The sequence below is a fragment of the Meriones unguiculatus genome, chromosome 19, assembly GCF_030254825.1.
Source record: "Meriones unguiculatus strain TT.TT164.6M chromosome 19, Bangor_MerUng_6.1, whole genome shotgun sequence".
Taxonomy (NCBI): domain Eukaryota; kingdom Metazoa; phylum Chordata; class Mammalia; order Rodentia; family Muridae; genus Meriones; species Meriones unguiculatus.
In genome coordinates, this window is record NC_083366.1 from 34,846,007 (window position 1) to 34,861,499 (window position 15,493).

At 39.5% G+C, this 15,493-nt stretch overlaps 1 protein-coding gene across 25 annotated transcripts in view; it reads right to left on the reverse strand.

Annotated features, from left to right (window-relative positions):
• Nucleotides 1–15,493, reverse strand: part of Sugct (succinyl-CoA:glutarate-CoA transferase) — a 707,647-nt gene that overhangs the window by 432,618 nt on the left and 259,536 nt on the right. For all 25 annotated transcript variants that reach the window (XR_009587720.1, XR_009587721.1, XM_060372766.1 and 22 more), the window contains one exon: nucleotides 5,890–5,961. Coding sequence is in view for 23 of the 25 variants with exons in the window: in XM_060372766.1 (XP_060228749.1) it covers nucleotides 5,890–5,961 (72 nt within the window). In the remaining 2 variants the exon portion in view is untranslated. The remainder of the gene's footprint in view (nucleotides 1–5,889; nucleotides 5,962–15,493) is intronic.

Consider the following 15,493-nt stretch of genomic DNA (forward strand, 5'->3'; position numbering starts at 1 on the left):
GTCTCAGCATTAGGAGAGTTGAGCTCCACTGCTCTGCCTCATCTTCCCCTTTGCCTCCCGTTCCTGACAAGCCAGAGTTTAATGTGGCGGAGAACATCTGCATGTCTTTCCTCTACTGTAATTCCTCACTTATGCAGAAACATTCTTTCTGGGAAGACAGCTGAGCTTTAGCTGCATGCCTTCCCACCCACAATAAAGCCATGCAAATGGCACTGCACCCAGAAGGGATCATGTCCTTTATGAGCTACTTTCAAAGACTTCGGCAGAGCTGCTAGCTTATCGGTGGCTTGCAGGACGTGTCCACACTAACTGAAGTTCTATGTCCCATGCGTAAATTGGCATTCCAACCAAAACCAAGAAGAAGACAGTGGCCAGCCAAGGATACTCCACTCTCAGACGGCCTGGCTTTGGTTGCATACCCTGTCATCCATGTGGGGAGCATGTAACCACTCCTCCCTAACTAACTTTTGGTTTTGAAGGTCTCTGTTCAGACATCAAATGTGTTGTGTGCTTTCCTCGGGGAGATGTGAACAAACAACTATTGAGCCAAATAGAATACTGACAACAGACAAAAATGATGATACCCCTAAAACTAGCTGGTGGACTATTGAGTCTTTGGGAATTACTTATGAAAGCATAGGTGGCCACTACTTTACAGAAGCATAGGGAACTCAACAGAAGTTGCATCATCACCGAAAAGCCCATCTCTTTGTAGGATCACAACATAAAATTTCCATTTTATTCTTCATATCTTCAATAGATTTGCTAAACACTTCTAATTTCCCATTTATGTACAGTGCCTATGATGCTTATAAGAGAACTTTGAGAACAGCTGTCATTGTGAATTAATTCCAACATCCGTGTGGCCCTGATATTGGCATATACAAATTTTTGAAACTTCAAAGTCTTTCCTTATGAAACTTCAAATTCTGCATAATCTGAATAATATCCCAGACATTTTAAACATACTAAGAACTTCTGAGTCAGGGCTGGAGATGGCTCAAAGGTTAAGAGTGCTTGTCATCTTTTTTTTTTCATTCTTTTTTTTTATTCTTTATTAATTACACTTTATTCACTTTGTATCCCCCCCATGCTTCCCTCTCTCCTCCCGTCCCAATCCCTCCCTTCCTCCACCCTCTGCATGCATGCCCCTCCCCAAGTCCACTGATAGGGGAGGTCTTCTTTTCCTTCCTTCTGATCCTACTCAATTAGGTCTCATCAGGAGTGGCTGCATTGTCTTCTTCTGTGGCCTGGTAATGCTGCTTCCCTCTCGGGGGAGGTAATTAAAGAGCAGGCCAATCAGTTCATGTCAGAGACAGTCCCTGTTCCTATTACAGTGGAACCCACTTGGATACTGAACTGCCATGGGCTACATTTGTGCAGGGGTCTTAGGTTATCTCTATGCATAGTCCTTGGTTGGAATATCAGTCTCAGGAAAGACCCCTGTGCTCAGATTTTTTTGGTTCTGTTGTGGAGTTCCTGTCCTCTCCAGATCTTACTGTTTCCTACTTCTTGTCATCTTGCAGAAGGCCTGGATTTAGTTCCCAGTATGAGCATCAAAGGGCTCACAACCACACGAAGTCCAATTCAAGAAGTTCTGACGCCCTCTTCTGGCCTCTTCAGGCACCTGCATGCAGATGATACACTTAACAGACAAGAAACTATACACACATACACATAAATAAAAATAATTTAAAAAACCTGCTGAGTCTTGTGTAAACACTACAGAGACATCTAAATGCTACTGTTTTTAGACTTGGCCTGCTTAGTTCTAAGCTGAAGTTTCACCACATTTTCCACATATTTTGAATCTAATGTTTTCAATTCACAAGTCTTTTCAGTGACATTAGAATCTGTCTTGCATGTGCACCACTTAATAGTCACACTATAAGCTGGGCACAAAGGCAGATATATGTTGATTCTGCTCTCAGCATTTCGGGACAAGATATTTAATCAGATCAGTGTATATGCAACACAAATGTAAGCTCAGAAACTCACAAATAACTTTAAGAATTGCTTTGAAAACATTTTCCCCCTTTGCAGTCTTTTTCTCTGCGGTCTTCTTCTTTGGTTAGCCCACTTTCCGTGTACTTTTAGGTTAGAAGCCAAATGGCCAAACACAGGGTAGCAGCAACCCAGATTCACACTGTTGTCTGAGTGACCTGAGCTATGAAGAAAAGTTTCTTTTCTTTAGATGAGGTTTCTGTCCCTCTGTACTGCTGGGACTGGTCTGTGGCTAACACAGAAGAAAGTACAGAGGAAAAAAAAATTAAGGCTCTCTCTACATAGAGACCACAGCTCACTTTTAATTCTTTTTGTATAGAAATAAAGAGCAATTATGGAGCTCATCTCCCCTTCCTGGTATCCACCCTTATGCTTCAGGCTCCACTGAATTGAGATAACAGAATAACTAGACAGAAAAACTTGGCTGATCTGCTACTAGTTTACAAGAACTTTAGATTCTAATTTTTTTTTTTAATGCCCCTGTTGATTACTCATAGAATCTTCAAGCAGAATTCCCCTCTGTTGTGCCCAGGTCTTTCCACAAGGCTCTGTTACAGCAGCAGAGGGAAGTATGCCATCTGGCTCTTTTCTAAAATCAGAACTGTCTCACCCAATTCTTTAGGGGTCAGGTCCTAAGTGCCTCCTGTAGGCCAGGAGTATGCTGTGTTCTGCTTCTGTAACTAACCCTTGTGATAGTCTCTATGTTGGTGTAGCTGTACATTATAACCTACATTTCAAGCAGAAGGAAACAGATGCTTAGAAAAGATTAAGTACTTTACCAGTGGTTACCTGACTAGAAGCAAGACTCATAAAGCCCTTATGAATCATACTATAATGTCCCCAGGACACCTGCACCCGAATCAAGTACAGCATTTATTAAAGTTGAAATTTCCTGCACCCTACCTCAAACACACCAAAGTCAAATCTTTAAGAATGTTACTATCAAAGATTCTATACATATTGAAACTGAAAACCAATGCATTCAGTACCCAGTGAGGGAAACCATCAGTCTAAATGACTTTAAAGGGGATGTCAAGAGACTTCAAATAGAAATAGCCATAATGTTGGCATCAATCAGCTTAAAATAGCTTACATATGCTCACTTTCACTGCTCTTCTGCATCATGTTAAGGGACCTAAAATAGAAATTGTCATAAACCAAAGTTCAGTTTATATACAGCAGTATATTTTTGACCTCTTGCTCTGAATTTTTGCTCTGGCTCTGGCCCCTGAAAACAAGCACTTCCTGATAGGACCCCTCCTCCATATGTGTTAATCCACCAGCATATCAAATTCTACTTCGGAAAGAGGGGATTTAGGCAAATCCCATCCATTCATCACTGACAGCTGTCACCTCCCTCTCTAGGAGGCAGAGGTTGTTCTGGCTTTTCAAAAGAATCTGACTTGGGCTCACTTCTGTGAGGCCAGTTTGCATGAATCCATCCCTCACAGGCAAGTGTAAATGAAATTTAATTAGAAATTTATGGATTACTAATAAGAAAAGAGAATTTTGTATCCAAGCAGAAATACAAAAGTTGTTTGTTTGTTTGTTTGTTTTTAACTTGGGTGAAAATAAGTGTAGCACAAGCTTACATGTGATGTTGTAATTACAAAGATTGAGAAAGTCAATCAAACTTCAGTGCTCAGTCAGCAAACCCAGAAAATGACCTAAATAACACTGAAACAATCCACACAGAACGCTTCTTCTGAGGTCTTGGAGATTTTTTTTAATTCTTTATTAATTACACTTTATTTACTTTGTGTCCCCCCTGTGGTTCCCTCTCTCCTCCCATCCCAATCCCTCCCTTCCTCCATCCTCTGCATGCATGCCCCTCCCCAAGTCCACTGATAGGGGAGGACTTCTTTTCCTTCCTTCTGATCCTACTCAATTAGGTCTCATCAGAAGTGGCTGCATTGTCTTCTTCTGTGGCCTGGTAATGCTGCTTCCCCCTCAGGAGTTCTTGGAGTTTTTACAGGCACTGCCTTGATGGCTCCTAGCAGAGATCATCATTCCTACCTCATGTGTGGGAAAGTCAAGTATGCCATTATCTAAGGGCCTATGACAGTCTCTCTTTTGAAGCAATGTGCAAGTGTATCATAGCAGTAAGTCATACTTTAGTGCTAAAATGTGCAGCAAACATTCTGCTTTGAAATAAGTCTTTTCCAAAAAGCGTTCTTATGGATACCTATGAAGAAGTTTAAACATTTCAAAGTGATCAGCAGTAATGAATCATTTAAAAAAAATGAAGAACATATCAATTTGGAGAGGGAGAGGCTTTAAACATATGGCGCAGGAAGCAAATCTGTACTTGTTTAGAGTACAGAGCTGAAGTTTCCATCTCTGCAGTTGAGTACGCGAACGACTTCACAGTCAACGGTTTCCGTATGTTTCATATTTTTAAAGCTGACCATTCATAATAAAGATGCTTTGATCCCAGATCAAATGTTTGAATCAATTTTCTTTACACTCCCTGGGTCACTCTTATAAAAGCTTTGCCCTCCTTTCCACCTCGGCTGCACCAGCACGCCCTGAATCAGAACCGTCTCCGCTTGTCACCTTTTCTACAGTACTTCCCATCTCTTTGCTGTGGTTTTCAGCTCTGCTTCCTAACCTCACACACAAAAGAGGCACCGTAATAAATAATTCTTGTACACAGTGAGCTAACTACTATAATGAAAACGATTCCTCTGAGAACTTCAGGAGTCTTTAATGAGACTCCTGAAGCTTATGGTCACGCAGTTGGTAAAAAACTGAGTCATCTCTCAGTCAGAAAAAGGTTTTGATAGATGAAACCCTTGTCTATATGCAAGAAACTTAAAAAAATTAAAACAAACATATTTTAATTAGCTTATATATCTTTGATGAAAACTAGTGAAAGTGAAGTAACACTTTTGAAATGTCAAAATTTTGTATTTTATTTTTGAAAGTTTCCTAAAACAGAAGATCCAAAGTCGAGATAAAAAGTGAAAACATTAAAAACTATCTAGGCAATACTGAAAATGTAGCATATTCCTAACCTAAATTGGTCCAAGTATTTCAAGGCTTTCTCGGATTTTGCTTGGAAGAAACACTTCTAATAAACACTTCTATTTTCTACCATATTTAAGCATGAGTTCCACAGAAAGTTAGTCATTAAACAAAGGTAACTGAAAAAAAAAAAAACCTTAAAATTTCTTGCAGAATATAAAATTAATTTGCAAATACTTCAATTATACTTGAACCTAATTAAATATGATATAAAGAGATGGAGGGGAGAAGAGAAAGTCACAGGACTGAAAATCTCTAAAAAATTGAGAAAAATATTTACATATGTATGTATTTGTGTATATATGCATTTGCATATATATAATGATAATAATCAAAGCATAAGATGCCATCAATTTGAGAGAGATTGAGATGAGAGACATGAAAAGGGCTGGAGGGAGGAAGAGGAAGGGGACAATGATGTAATTATACTTTAATTAAAATTAAATATTTTGATTGAGAAAAATTTAACTTACAATTTCTCATTTCAACCTAGATAGTACACTTAAAACAACAAACAACAAACAACAAAAAAATCTCGAGAACCCATGAAGTGGAAAAATATGCCTTGTGGTGCACACAAATATATACATACAAAATGAAACAAAGATTGAAAATAAGGGAGGAAAAGAAGGAAGGAATGGAAGGAGAAAGGAGGGAAGGAGGGAGGGAGGGAAAAAAGGGAATGTTTGTTTATCGGACCTGTGTCTGACCATTTGTAAGCATCAAGCTGTGTGCTTTTCGGTGTTAACACGGGAACTCAAGTAATTATGACTGAGAGACACTATCAGGCAAAGTTGAACTTTTCCTCGGTTGTACAAAATGAACATTGGAACTTGTCATATGGTGATTATGTATTACCTTGCATACAACAGCAAACTGTTGGTTATTTCCTGCTCCAACTACAAGATAGCCGTCCTTGGTTTTAAAAGCCTAAAAAGAAACAACAAATACATATATAAGTGTATGTCTGTACATGGGCAAGACCAGAAAATTAGTTTTAATTTCTAATAATTCTATATTGAAAGCTATTTTTTTATAACTTATTCACTTTATATCCTGATTGTAGATCCCTCTCTCATCTCTTCTTGGTCCCACCTTCCCTCCCTTTCCCCCCCTATCTTCCTCCCCTTGTTCACAAAAAGAGGGAGCCTTCCTCCCCTGCTATCTGATCCCAACCTATCAAGTCTCCTCATGACTGCCTGCATCCTCTATCGCTTTGGCCAGAGGAAGTGATCAAAGAGTGGGCAGCAGAGTCCACGTCAGAGTCTGCCCCTGTTCCACCTACTCGGTGGTTCACATGGAGACTGAACTGCCTAATGGCTGCACTAAGCAGGGGGTCTAGGTCCTCTCTATGCATGGTCCTTGCTTGGTGCATCAGTCTTCTCAGGACCCCCAGGCCCAAATTTGTTGGCTTTGTTGGTCCTCTTGTCCCTTCTTGGTCCTTCTATCCCCTGACTCTTCCATAAGACTCCCTGCACTCTGCCCAAAGTTGAAAATGTTTAAGTGATGCTATTCATCAATTTAGTGGCAACCTAGTATATATCTTTTATCTTATGACTGCATTTTTTTTTTCATTTAAGACTTTCAAGTTGCTTCCTAGTTTTTCCAACCTAAAACATTGGGAAAATGTGATAAAAATTTTAAGAAAATGCTAGACTAATGCTTCATAACACAAAATCCTACTTTCATTACACTGTAGATTAATTTCTGATATTCAAAATTTTGTGTTTTTTTAGTTCCTTTTTTGTAGAACTTTGTATGGCAGATAGTACACTTAAAACGAGTGAGAAGAATACACAAGGGACTCTGGGGTTTCTCCCAAAGGGCCTTCCTTTCTCTTAACTCTTATGCTTAAAATCTATTTCAAAGTATTTTCAATAACTCCATCTCAGCTTCTCCCCACTGCTTGAAAAGAGGAATGGAAGAAAAAGAAGAGTAAAGCATTGGAGCTGCATTGCTCTCAGGTGTAAACTTTTGGGTGACTTTCAGTTTTTATTGGTCTCATATGGCTTTAGGCACATAAAATGGTCAACTGCTCTCTAGGAATAAGCTCAGGCGGACAGACACTCAGATTGGCAATTTCACCATCAAATGGCCCAGCTCAATGGGAGACCTTTCCACACACTCTTCAGCAAATGTGACCTTAGTGTAATTGGAGAAACAAGCTCTACTCTCCAACTGCCCAATCAGCTCTTTCTCAGCAAGCTCGCTGAGTGTCTTTGCTTCCCCGCTGAGCTTTGCTCTGCACCCTCATCTGCTTTTCCTTCACTAGGCCCTGCTGTTGAGAAGGATGACATCTCTCTAATCTGGTGAGTATTACTTCCACTCTGATGACGTTTGTGCTACCTTTGAGTATTTCCTTTGCTCAGTCATCTTTTGTCTCTTCTTCTCTCCTACAGAATCTTTCTCTTCTGCCTCCACAAGCCTCCACTGAAGATATCAACACAACATGAAATTTTCTTCCTTCCCTCCGCTTCTCAGTGCATAAAAAACACAACCTACTTATACCTGTGTACAATACCACATTGCCAAGCCTTTGTCTTTCTGTTGCCCTATTACTTCACCAAACTGATACCTTCTTGACTGTTCTGGATGACTGTCTGCCGCTTTGTTTATATTTGCCTCCCATCTCTCTGTCTTGTATTTTTCATGCACCCCCCCCTCGCACCCTGCAATATTTTCATCACTGCATGCTATCAGATTTGGTCTTTTCACTTCAGTTGATCTTGTGGTAGTCACTAGGCACATATTGCTAGTAAATTCATGATAACAAATAAGCTAAAACTACATTTTGTAATTTAAGTCATATGAAATGTCCCAAAATAGATAAATCCCAGGAGACAGAAAACACAATGGTTACCTAGTGCTATAGAAGTGGGTAAGAAATGAGAAATAACTACTGAGTTTGGATATTTTGTGGAAGGGTGATGGTTGTAAACCCTTGTGAGAATGAAAAATATAAATTTTATATCAATCAAGCTGTTATTTTAAATTTAAATTCACAGTGATTGGCTACAGTCCTACCAACTACCAGCCAAGCATTGAAGAGCCACACATGGCTGGTGAATACTACATTAGATAGTACATGCACAAAGCGAGAAAACTACTGTTGCCTGGTACTGCGGGCCACAGCTGGGAAACTGCAGGGTTTTCTTACTTACTCCTCTTATTACATCCATGCTGATATCTGAAGACTGTCAAGGTTTATGAAAAAGGGTTGACAAAGGGTAAACTGATCAAAGGATTAGTTCCAGATAATAAAATTGAAGCTAAAATTTATCTGGCATTTTAAAACTACAGTAGGGTTTTATTCTGTTCACACTGCTGCTGGATTTGGTGAGAAGTGCTATTAAAAGCACATCACATGAACTATTGTAAGCATTTGTCATTGTTCGCAAAGGCACGAGCAAAGTGAGTGATAAGGGTAATGTATTGGTGTTTCTCAAATGGCAGGAAAGGAGTCTGCAACACACCTGTGGGTAAGCTGCAAAGGACTTTGAGATCAGTCTTTTTAATGAGCCCTGGCTAACTATGAAGGTATACCAATTCTCTACTACTTTATGTATTTTTTTGTAGATTTTATAATTCCTTTTTATTTATTTTTTTAAGGTGAGGCGACAAATAGGAAGTTAAGTAACCATTTACTGTCAAGGATAATGCAAAGACTTATTTTCAAAACTGGATCAGTAATCTGTTCAATAAGTTTGGGAGGGATGTCATTTCATTTTAATAAATTTCCTTTTAATGAATGAAGAAATCTTTTTATTTCCTTCACCCTCCATTATGTTATGAAACACTGACACCAATATAAGAAAAATAGTAAACAAATGTAGGAACTTTGATCACTTGTAAGAAAGTGGATACTTTGCAGGCCTGGAACCAACAGATTAAGATCAGAACACAGACTACAAGAACTGAGGTAAGATTTTGAGTTTTCTTAATAACTACTTCTTATTAATATTTTAAGGTGTTCCTGAAATAAATATATTTTAAATAAGAACATCTTTTAAAAATGAATTAGCAGCCTGGCAGTGGTAGCGCACACCTTTAATCCCAGCACTTGGGTGGCAAAGGCAGGCTGATCTCTCTGAGTTCGAGGCCATCCTGGTCTACAAAGTGAGTAGATGAAAGGGCTCCACAGAGAAATACTATCTTGAAAAACCAAAAAATAAAAAAAATAAAAAATAGCAACTAGAAAACTGATCAAGAAGAGAATGTGACAAGGAATAAATTAGCTATTATAACTACTATTATAGCTACTATTATAAATTAGCTACTATTATATACTATAACCCAAAGAAACAGATGCTCACAGAACTCTTTCTGCTCTCATTACATCTTCACATAATTCATACCTTACTATATTGCTAATCTTTATTTTAAGGTTAACAGCACTTCACAAGAATAATGAAATGTCATAGATTTAAAAACCAAAGTACATATTTAAAGTGTAATTATACATGCTCAGTTTGTCTAAACTGTAAGGTGTTTGTGTTTTGTTTTATTTTATCAGTTTTAAAATAAGCATTAATATGACTGGTATACAAAATTTTAATTTAATTTACAGTGAAACTGTAACAAAATGCCTGATCTAATTAAATTATTTAAAATATATTCTTATCTCAACAAGCCAATATACTAAACTAGATAACAAACCCTAGATCTATGTTACTTAACCTGTGCAGTGCCAGGCATGTTACATAACTCTGAAGGCTCTTTTTTTTAATTACATAAAATAGAAATGACAAGTACTTAACCTTAAAATTATTAAAATAATTAAGTTTGCTTACGTACATTTATTCATCTAACAAATACTAACATAATACATCATATTCTCCAGACACTAGTATTATGGGTAAAAATAAAGTGACCTTTTCACTTTTCATAAAAGTTACATTCTTATGAAGTGGCAGATTTCAACCAAACATTAATGTCAAAAAAAAGAAAAAAGAAAGAAAGAAAGAAAGAAATTGCAGACAATGACAAGCTCTAGAACAGAAGCATACAGATCAAAATGAGATCTTACATTACATAGTCCTAATATTGTTTGGGATGAGGAAAGACAAGGCAGAAAATTTCCTTTAGAAAAGTGTTCTGTGTGCTAAGAACTAAGAATTCATAAATATATACTGAATAGAGTTGGGGATGTGGTTGACGATGGAAGAATGACACGTGCACACAGACAATTATACACAGGAGCACAGAGAGTAGCTCACGTGAAGCTGCTGAAGAGGAAAGAGAGGCAGGTGAAGTCGGAGGCCATAGAAAATATGTTATGTACCGTAAAGCTAATGGGAGGTGACTACAAGGCCTTGAATGATCATGCCTGGATTTCAGAAAGATCTTTCTTTCTGCAGACTAAACTGCTGGCTAGAGGATACGATTAGAACTGAGGAAGCTGATTATGAGGCTGTTGTAATGATCATGACAGGAGAGAGTGTAGTCTTAGACTAAGGGCCATGTGAGTAGAGGCAGAAGGAAATGGGGTCAGTAAGTAATTAAGTGGAGGAAATTAGTGGGATGATAACAGGATGGATATGATGGCTGCAAACTGCAAGCTAAGGGAGAGGGAGGTGCCACAGGTGACACTGATACTGATGAGAACTTTGTGAGACTTCCCAGAGCAAATTTCACAAGTAGGAACCAGATCAAACTCTGAACTACAGATAAAATCTTGCCAATCATTTCCTTATAATAATATGTAACTAAAGAAATGACGTAAATGAAATCATTTATCAAGAAACGGAGCAGGGAAAGGACTAACAAATGCCTAAGGGGCGACATTTTATACTCTCAGAAAGCACTTTTCTGCTGGCTCAAGGATGCAGTATGGAGTAGGTCAAGGATGAAGTAGCACTGAGGGATGTGGGGTAAACCACAGCAGCCAAGCCAGGCTGCGATGTGGAGGTAGGCATGCCTCCCGAGTGGGTTGGATGGAAGGCACTGACTGACAAGGGTCCCCGATGCTTCTACTTTCTCTTGCAATAGGGGTGACTTGGAGCTTGTTTAGGGGAATATGAGAGGAGATGAGAAAGAATTCCAGTTTGCTACAGACAATGAAAGAGCAGAGGGCTGGAAGAGAGACAACTGAAAGTGGGTGTGCTGAGATGCCAGATAAGTGCTTCCTTGCCTAGTTTCAGTTACCCGGCCTTAGAATAAACACACACTTGTATATATTATGTTTAGGGTTTTCCCAGACAGATAAGGGGACAAACAAACAAATGAACAAGTGCAGGAAAGTTAGAAAATTACCTGGAATATTACTGAACAATGGGGCATAAACCACAAACCTAAGGAAGAAGGTGGTAAAGAAAGGGTGTGCCCAGGGCCAGGCAATGAGAAGCCCATGCCGAACAGTCATGATGGGGGTGGGGGGAGCTAAGCAAGAAAGGAGAAAGAACAGGACACAATAAAAACTCAAACTGGAAAAGCTTCCTCAGCAACTGTAGAAGGGAATCAGTTTCAGATTATAGCTAGAGAACTACAATATGTCCTACATAAAGCAGCTGCCGATGTGAGACGGGGACATGCTTTGGCCATTCTATCAAATAATTACTATCACATCCACACACAGAATCCCCAGTGGATCCAAATCTCTTGGATCCTAACAATAGCCCTCACCAGTTTTGCAAACAACCTCTTGGAATTCACCCGATTGCACACTCACCAGATTTGCACAGCACACAGAGCACTGTACCCACTCCCAAACTGACCTTTCATCACCTAGCCTGGCTGCAAACATCTGTAACTGAACTGTTCTTTAAAGGAATTCAAGTCCCCTGGGAAAAAAGCAACTCCTGTTTCTGCATAAACTGATGGAGACACAGCCAGGAAGGGCAAGTATATACCATTTCCCAAGAATAAGATCAGAGCTGAGCTTTTCCTCATAGGCATCTAGAATTTATTCTTCCTGGGGAAATAAATTCTTTCCATCATATGTAAGATTCCCAAATAGAAACTGCAAGGTGATCTAGAATGTTGGCAATTCAAGGTATTAAATGTCCCAACTATCCAGGCAGACTTCATGAACAAGAGGACAAGTGAGTTAGTTTAGAAGTAACAGGTGATCACAGCTGAGGATTTGGGGTACCCATGTTGGGCGATGAGTAGTGAGCAGAGTTAAGGCACGGTAAAAAAAAAAAAAAAAAAAAAAAATCATTCTAGAATTTTTGTTGCATGTGGAAATTTTCAGCCCTTCCCAGGGATTGTGTGAACTCCCAGACTGCCATCTTGGCTCAGTGGTGTCTTACTTGCTAACTTGACCAAAGATAACAACATAGATGGACTTTTAGACGTCCCTCACCCACTGGTTATAAACCATACTCCATCAGAAGAGGGAAAAGTATAGTTTTGCCTTGCTGTACTATCTTTTGTAAATGGCCCTGTCTGATTATCTATAATGCTGCTTCCGTCGTTAATAAGGGATGTACAATTGGTAGGGTATCAGATTCCAAAACAAGAACACATATGCTAAAACCTTCCTGGGCCTACTTTATCATTTCCTTCCACAAAAGGGAAACACTGCTGATGCCCTTCACCATCCACAGGAAAAAGGCATGCCATGAAGTTTAATGCACTGCCATTAGAATGTTTTCTGTAACATCAGGCAACTGACTTCGGGTATGTGCTAGTACGTTGTGACAAACACAGAGCCCTCTTTTCCACTGCTAACAGTTCAGTGCACCTTATGGTGCTGGAGCTGTCTGCCAGATGGCAACAAGGCATGGACTGTTTATGGATCAAGAACAGTGTCACCAATGGAATGGAACAATGCAGAAAATGGCAAGTGAGTTCCCCCCTCTCAAACTTCCCTACAACCAATTTGGCACCATCTATACATTTTTCATATGAAATAACACATTTTGAAAACTCATAGCTGATTGCAAGCCCTTTCTTAAATTAAATAATTCTCCAGTACCCTTGAAAGCAATGTTATGTGAGGATTTCTGGCTAGAATTCACCAGAATCATAGGAAGTTTAAATGTTTATAGTGATATTTTTGAGGCTCTCTTAACCAATCTAAGATTTTCAGTCACTTTTCTTTTGGCACCACTTGTGGAGGAAATTGCAAAGAAAGACATGGGGAAAGGTCTTCAGTCATTTGTGTCCTTCACAAGTTATCAAGGGATATAATTTTCCTTACAGTACTTTGTGAGGAAAGTCTGTTTTTCTTCAAAAAAAACTGTAGCAGGAAATAGTGAGCCAAATCTTTTTTCCTGAGACACGTGCAAGAAATCACCTCTGATGGTCCTGAACTGGCTGTGTTAGGGTGAGCCTTAAGCCAGATGACTTGGAAAGTTTATCAATAGCACCCACTTTTAATGGAAAGTGAAAAACATGCTTAATCAGAGTGTCTGATTTTCAATAAACATTACCATGTAAAAATTCCCTTACAGTATAGATCTTTCCTTAACTTCCCTCTTGTATCCCAGGCATGTTACGACACTCGTGGCTTTATACCAGTTACATGCCATATAGAAAATGCCATTTGGGAAAAGAGGCTCACACATACCTCAGACTCCTGGGAAAGGTGTATTATTTTTAACTGTATTCTAAATATCTATCACTATAACCTCAGATCAGTAGTTCTCACAACTGAAGTTTTCCAGCAAATGGAGTTACAAAAATCTACAACTGGTCAAAATGCTGAGAACAATTGACTGTGGGGGTACCCAGGCCTAGCTGATACATCTACAACATAACTCGTACAACCTAAGATTCAAGGAACATCACAGAGGAGGCACGGAAACATAACGTGAGCCAGAGGACAGGCCAACTCTGATAAGACATTGTCTTCTAGATATGACGGGGATGCTGCATCCATGAAATCTCAACAATATGGCTGCTCAAACACAACAAGCACCATGGCAACACCAGATAACATGACAGCACAGACCAGGGAAATCTCTTGGAAGAAATACAAGAAATTAATGGCTACTTAGAGAAGGTGACTCAGTCTTCTCCAGGGACTAGCTGCTAAGTTTTTCCAATACCAAGTAGTCATCCCTAAACATAATTCACATAAGAGCAGCACTAAATCGGCTCATGAAGCTGTACATATATGTTAAGATATACATATGATATATACATATATGTAACAATAATTAAAGAGGAAGATGTCATGAATTTGGCAGAACACGGGGTAAGGGGAGGAGTTATAGAAAGGAGGGAAGGGAGGGAAATGATGTAAATACAGTATTCATATATTAATTTCTCAAAAAAAATTTAAAGATTATGCTCTTTTAAAAACAGAAAACATTAAGCACTATGCAAAAGAGTTGATTGCAAAAGTTGGAAGCAGGAAATAGGGTTGGGGAGCATCCCTCCTCTCAAAAATTCAAAGACCAGGACCCTCTGAAAAGCGCAATATACCAAGAAGGACTACCACAGCCTTCCCCAGAGATGATCACTGAAGTTTGAAGGTGAAACTAAGTTAAAGACACATGGTGACTTTGTTCTCCTAGCAGCTCCGGGTACCCTAGGTTGAGACACTGACAGTCTCCATCTCTCTACTGAGGCATTTTTACTATATTTTCCACGACCAAAGTTTAACATCCAAATCTATTGCATCAGCCCCTATACCTTTTCTAAGAAATACTACAAATAGTTATTGCCGAATAATTGGACATGAGCCTGAAAGCAAAATGTGCTTTCCATCCAAATACAAAATAAATTCCTGGCCAGGGACCTGGATTCTAAAGCACAGTGGAGAATCAGTGCTTACAGGAGGACCCCACCAACTGCAGACACAAGTGAATTGTAGAGAAAAGAAAGACTGAGGGTGGGGTATCTTTGTGACAAGCTAGAGAACCAAGTCAGGGTAGGCTCCTGGGAGGATATGAGGGGACTCAAGCAGAGACTCCTAGTAACAGAGGCTGTAGAGACTAAAGAGGACACCCTCTAACTAGACTAGCCTCCTAGTAAAGGGAGGGGAACCCCAACCCACCCACAAAAACGTCGACCCAAAATTTACCATGACTACAAGTTGTGCATGGAGAAAGATAGAGCAGTTAGAGAAGAGATAGAGGGAATACTCAACCAATGCCTGGACGAATCAAAGACCTACCCTATGGGAGAGTGCCAACCCCGATATGAATAATGCTCTGCTAAGCTTGCAGACAAGAGCCTGACAGAGTTGTCTTCTGAGAGACTCGACTCCTGAGGGCCTCAAAACAGATGCTGAGACTCACAACCAAACATAGAGCATAGGGAGTCTTGTAGAAAAGTAGGAGGAAAGAGAAAAGGAGCTGGAGGTGATAAGAGCTCCAAAAGAAGACCAACACAGCCAACTATCCAGGGCCCAGAGGGACTTGCTGGGACTGAAGCATCAACCAAGGACCATGCATGAACTGAACCCAGGCTCCCTACAAAGAGGTATCTGATGGGTTGCTTAGGCTTCATGTAGGTTCTCTAGTAAGGGAAGTGGGGTCCGCATCTGATACGGACTCACCTGCCACTTTTT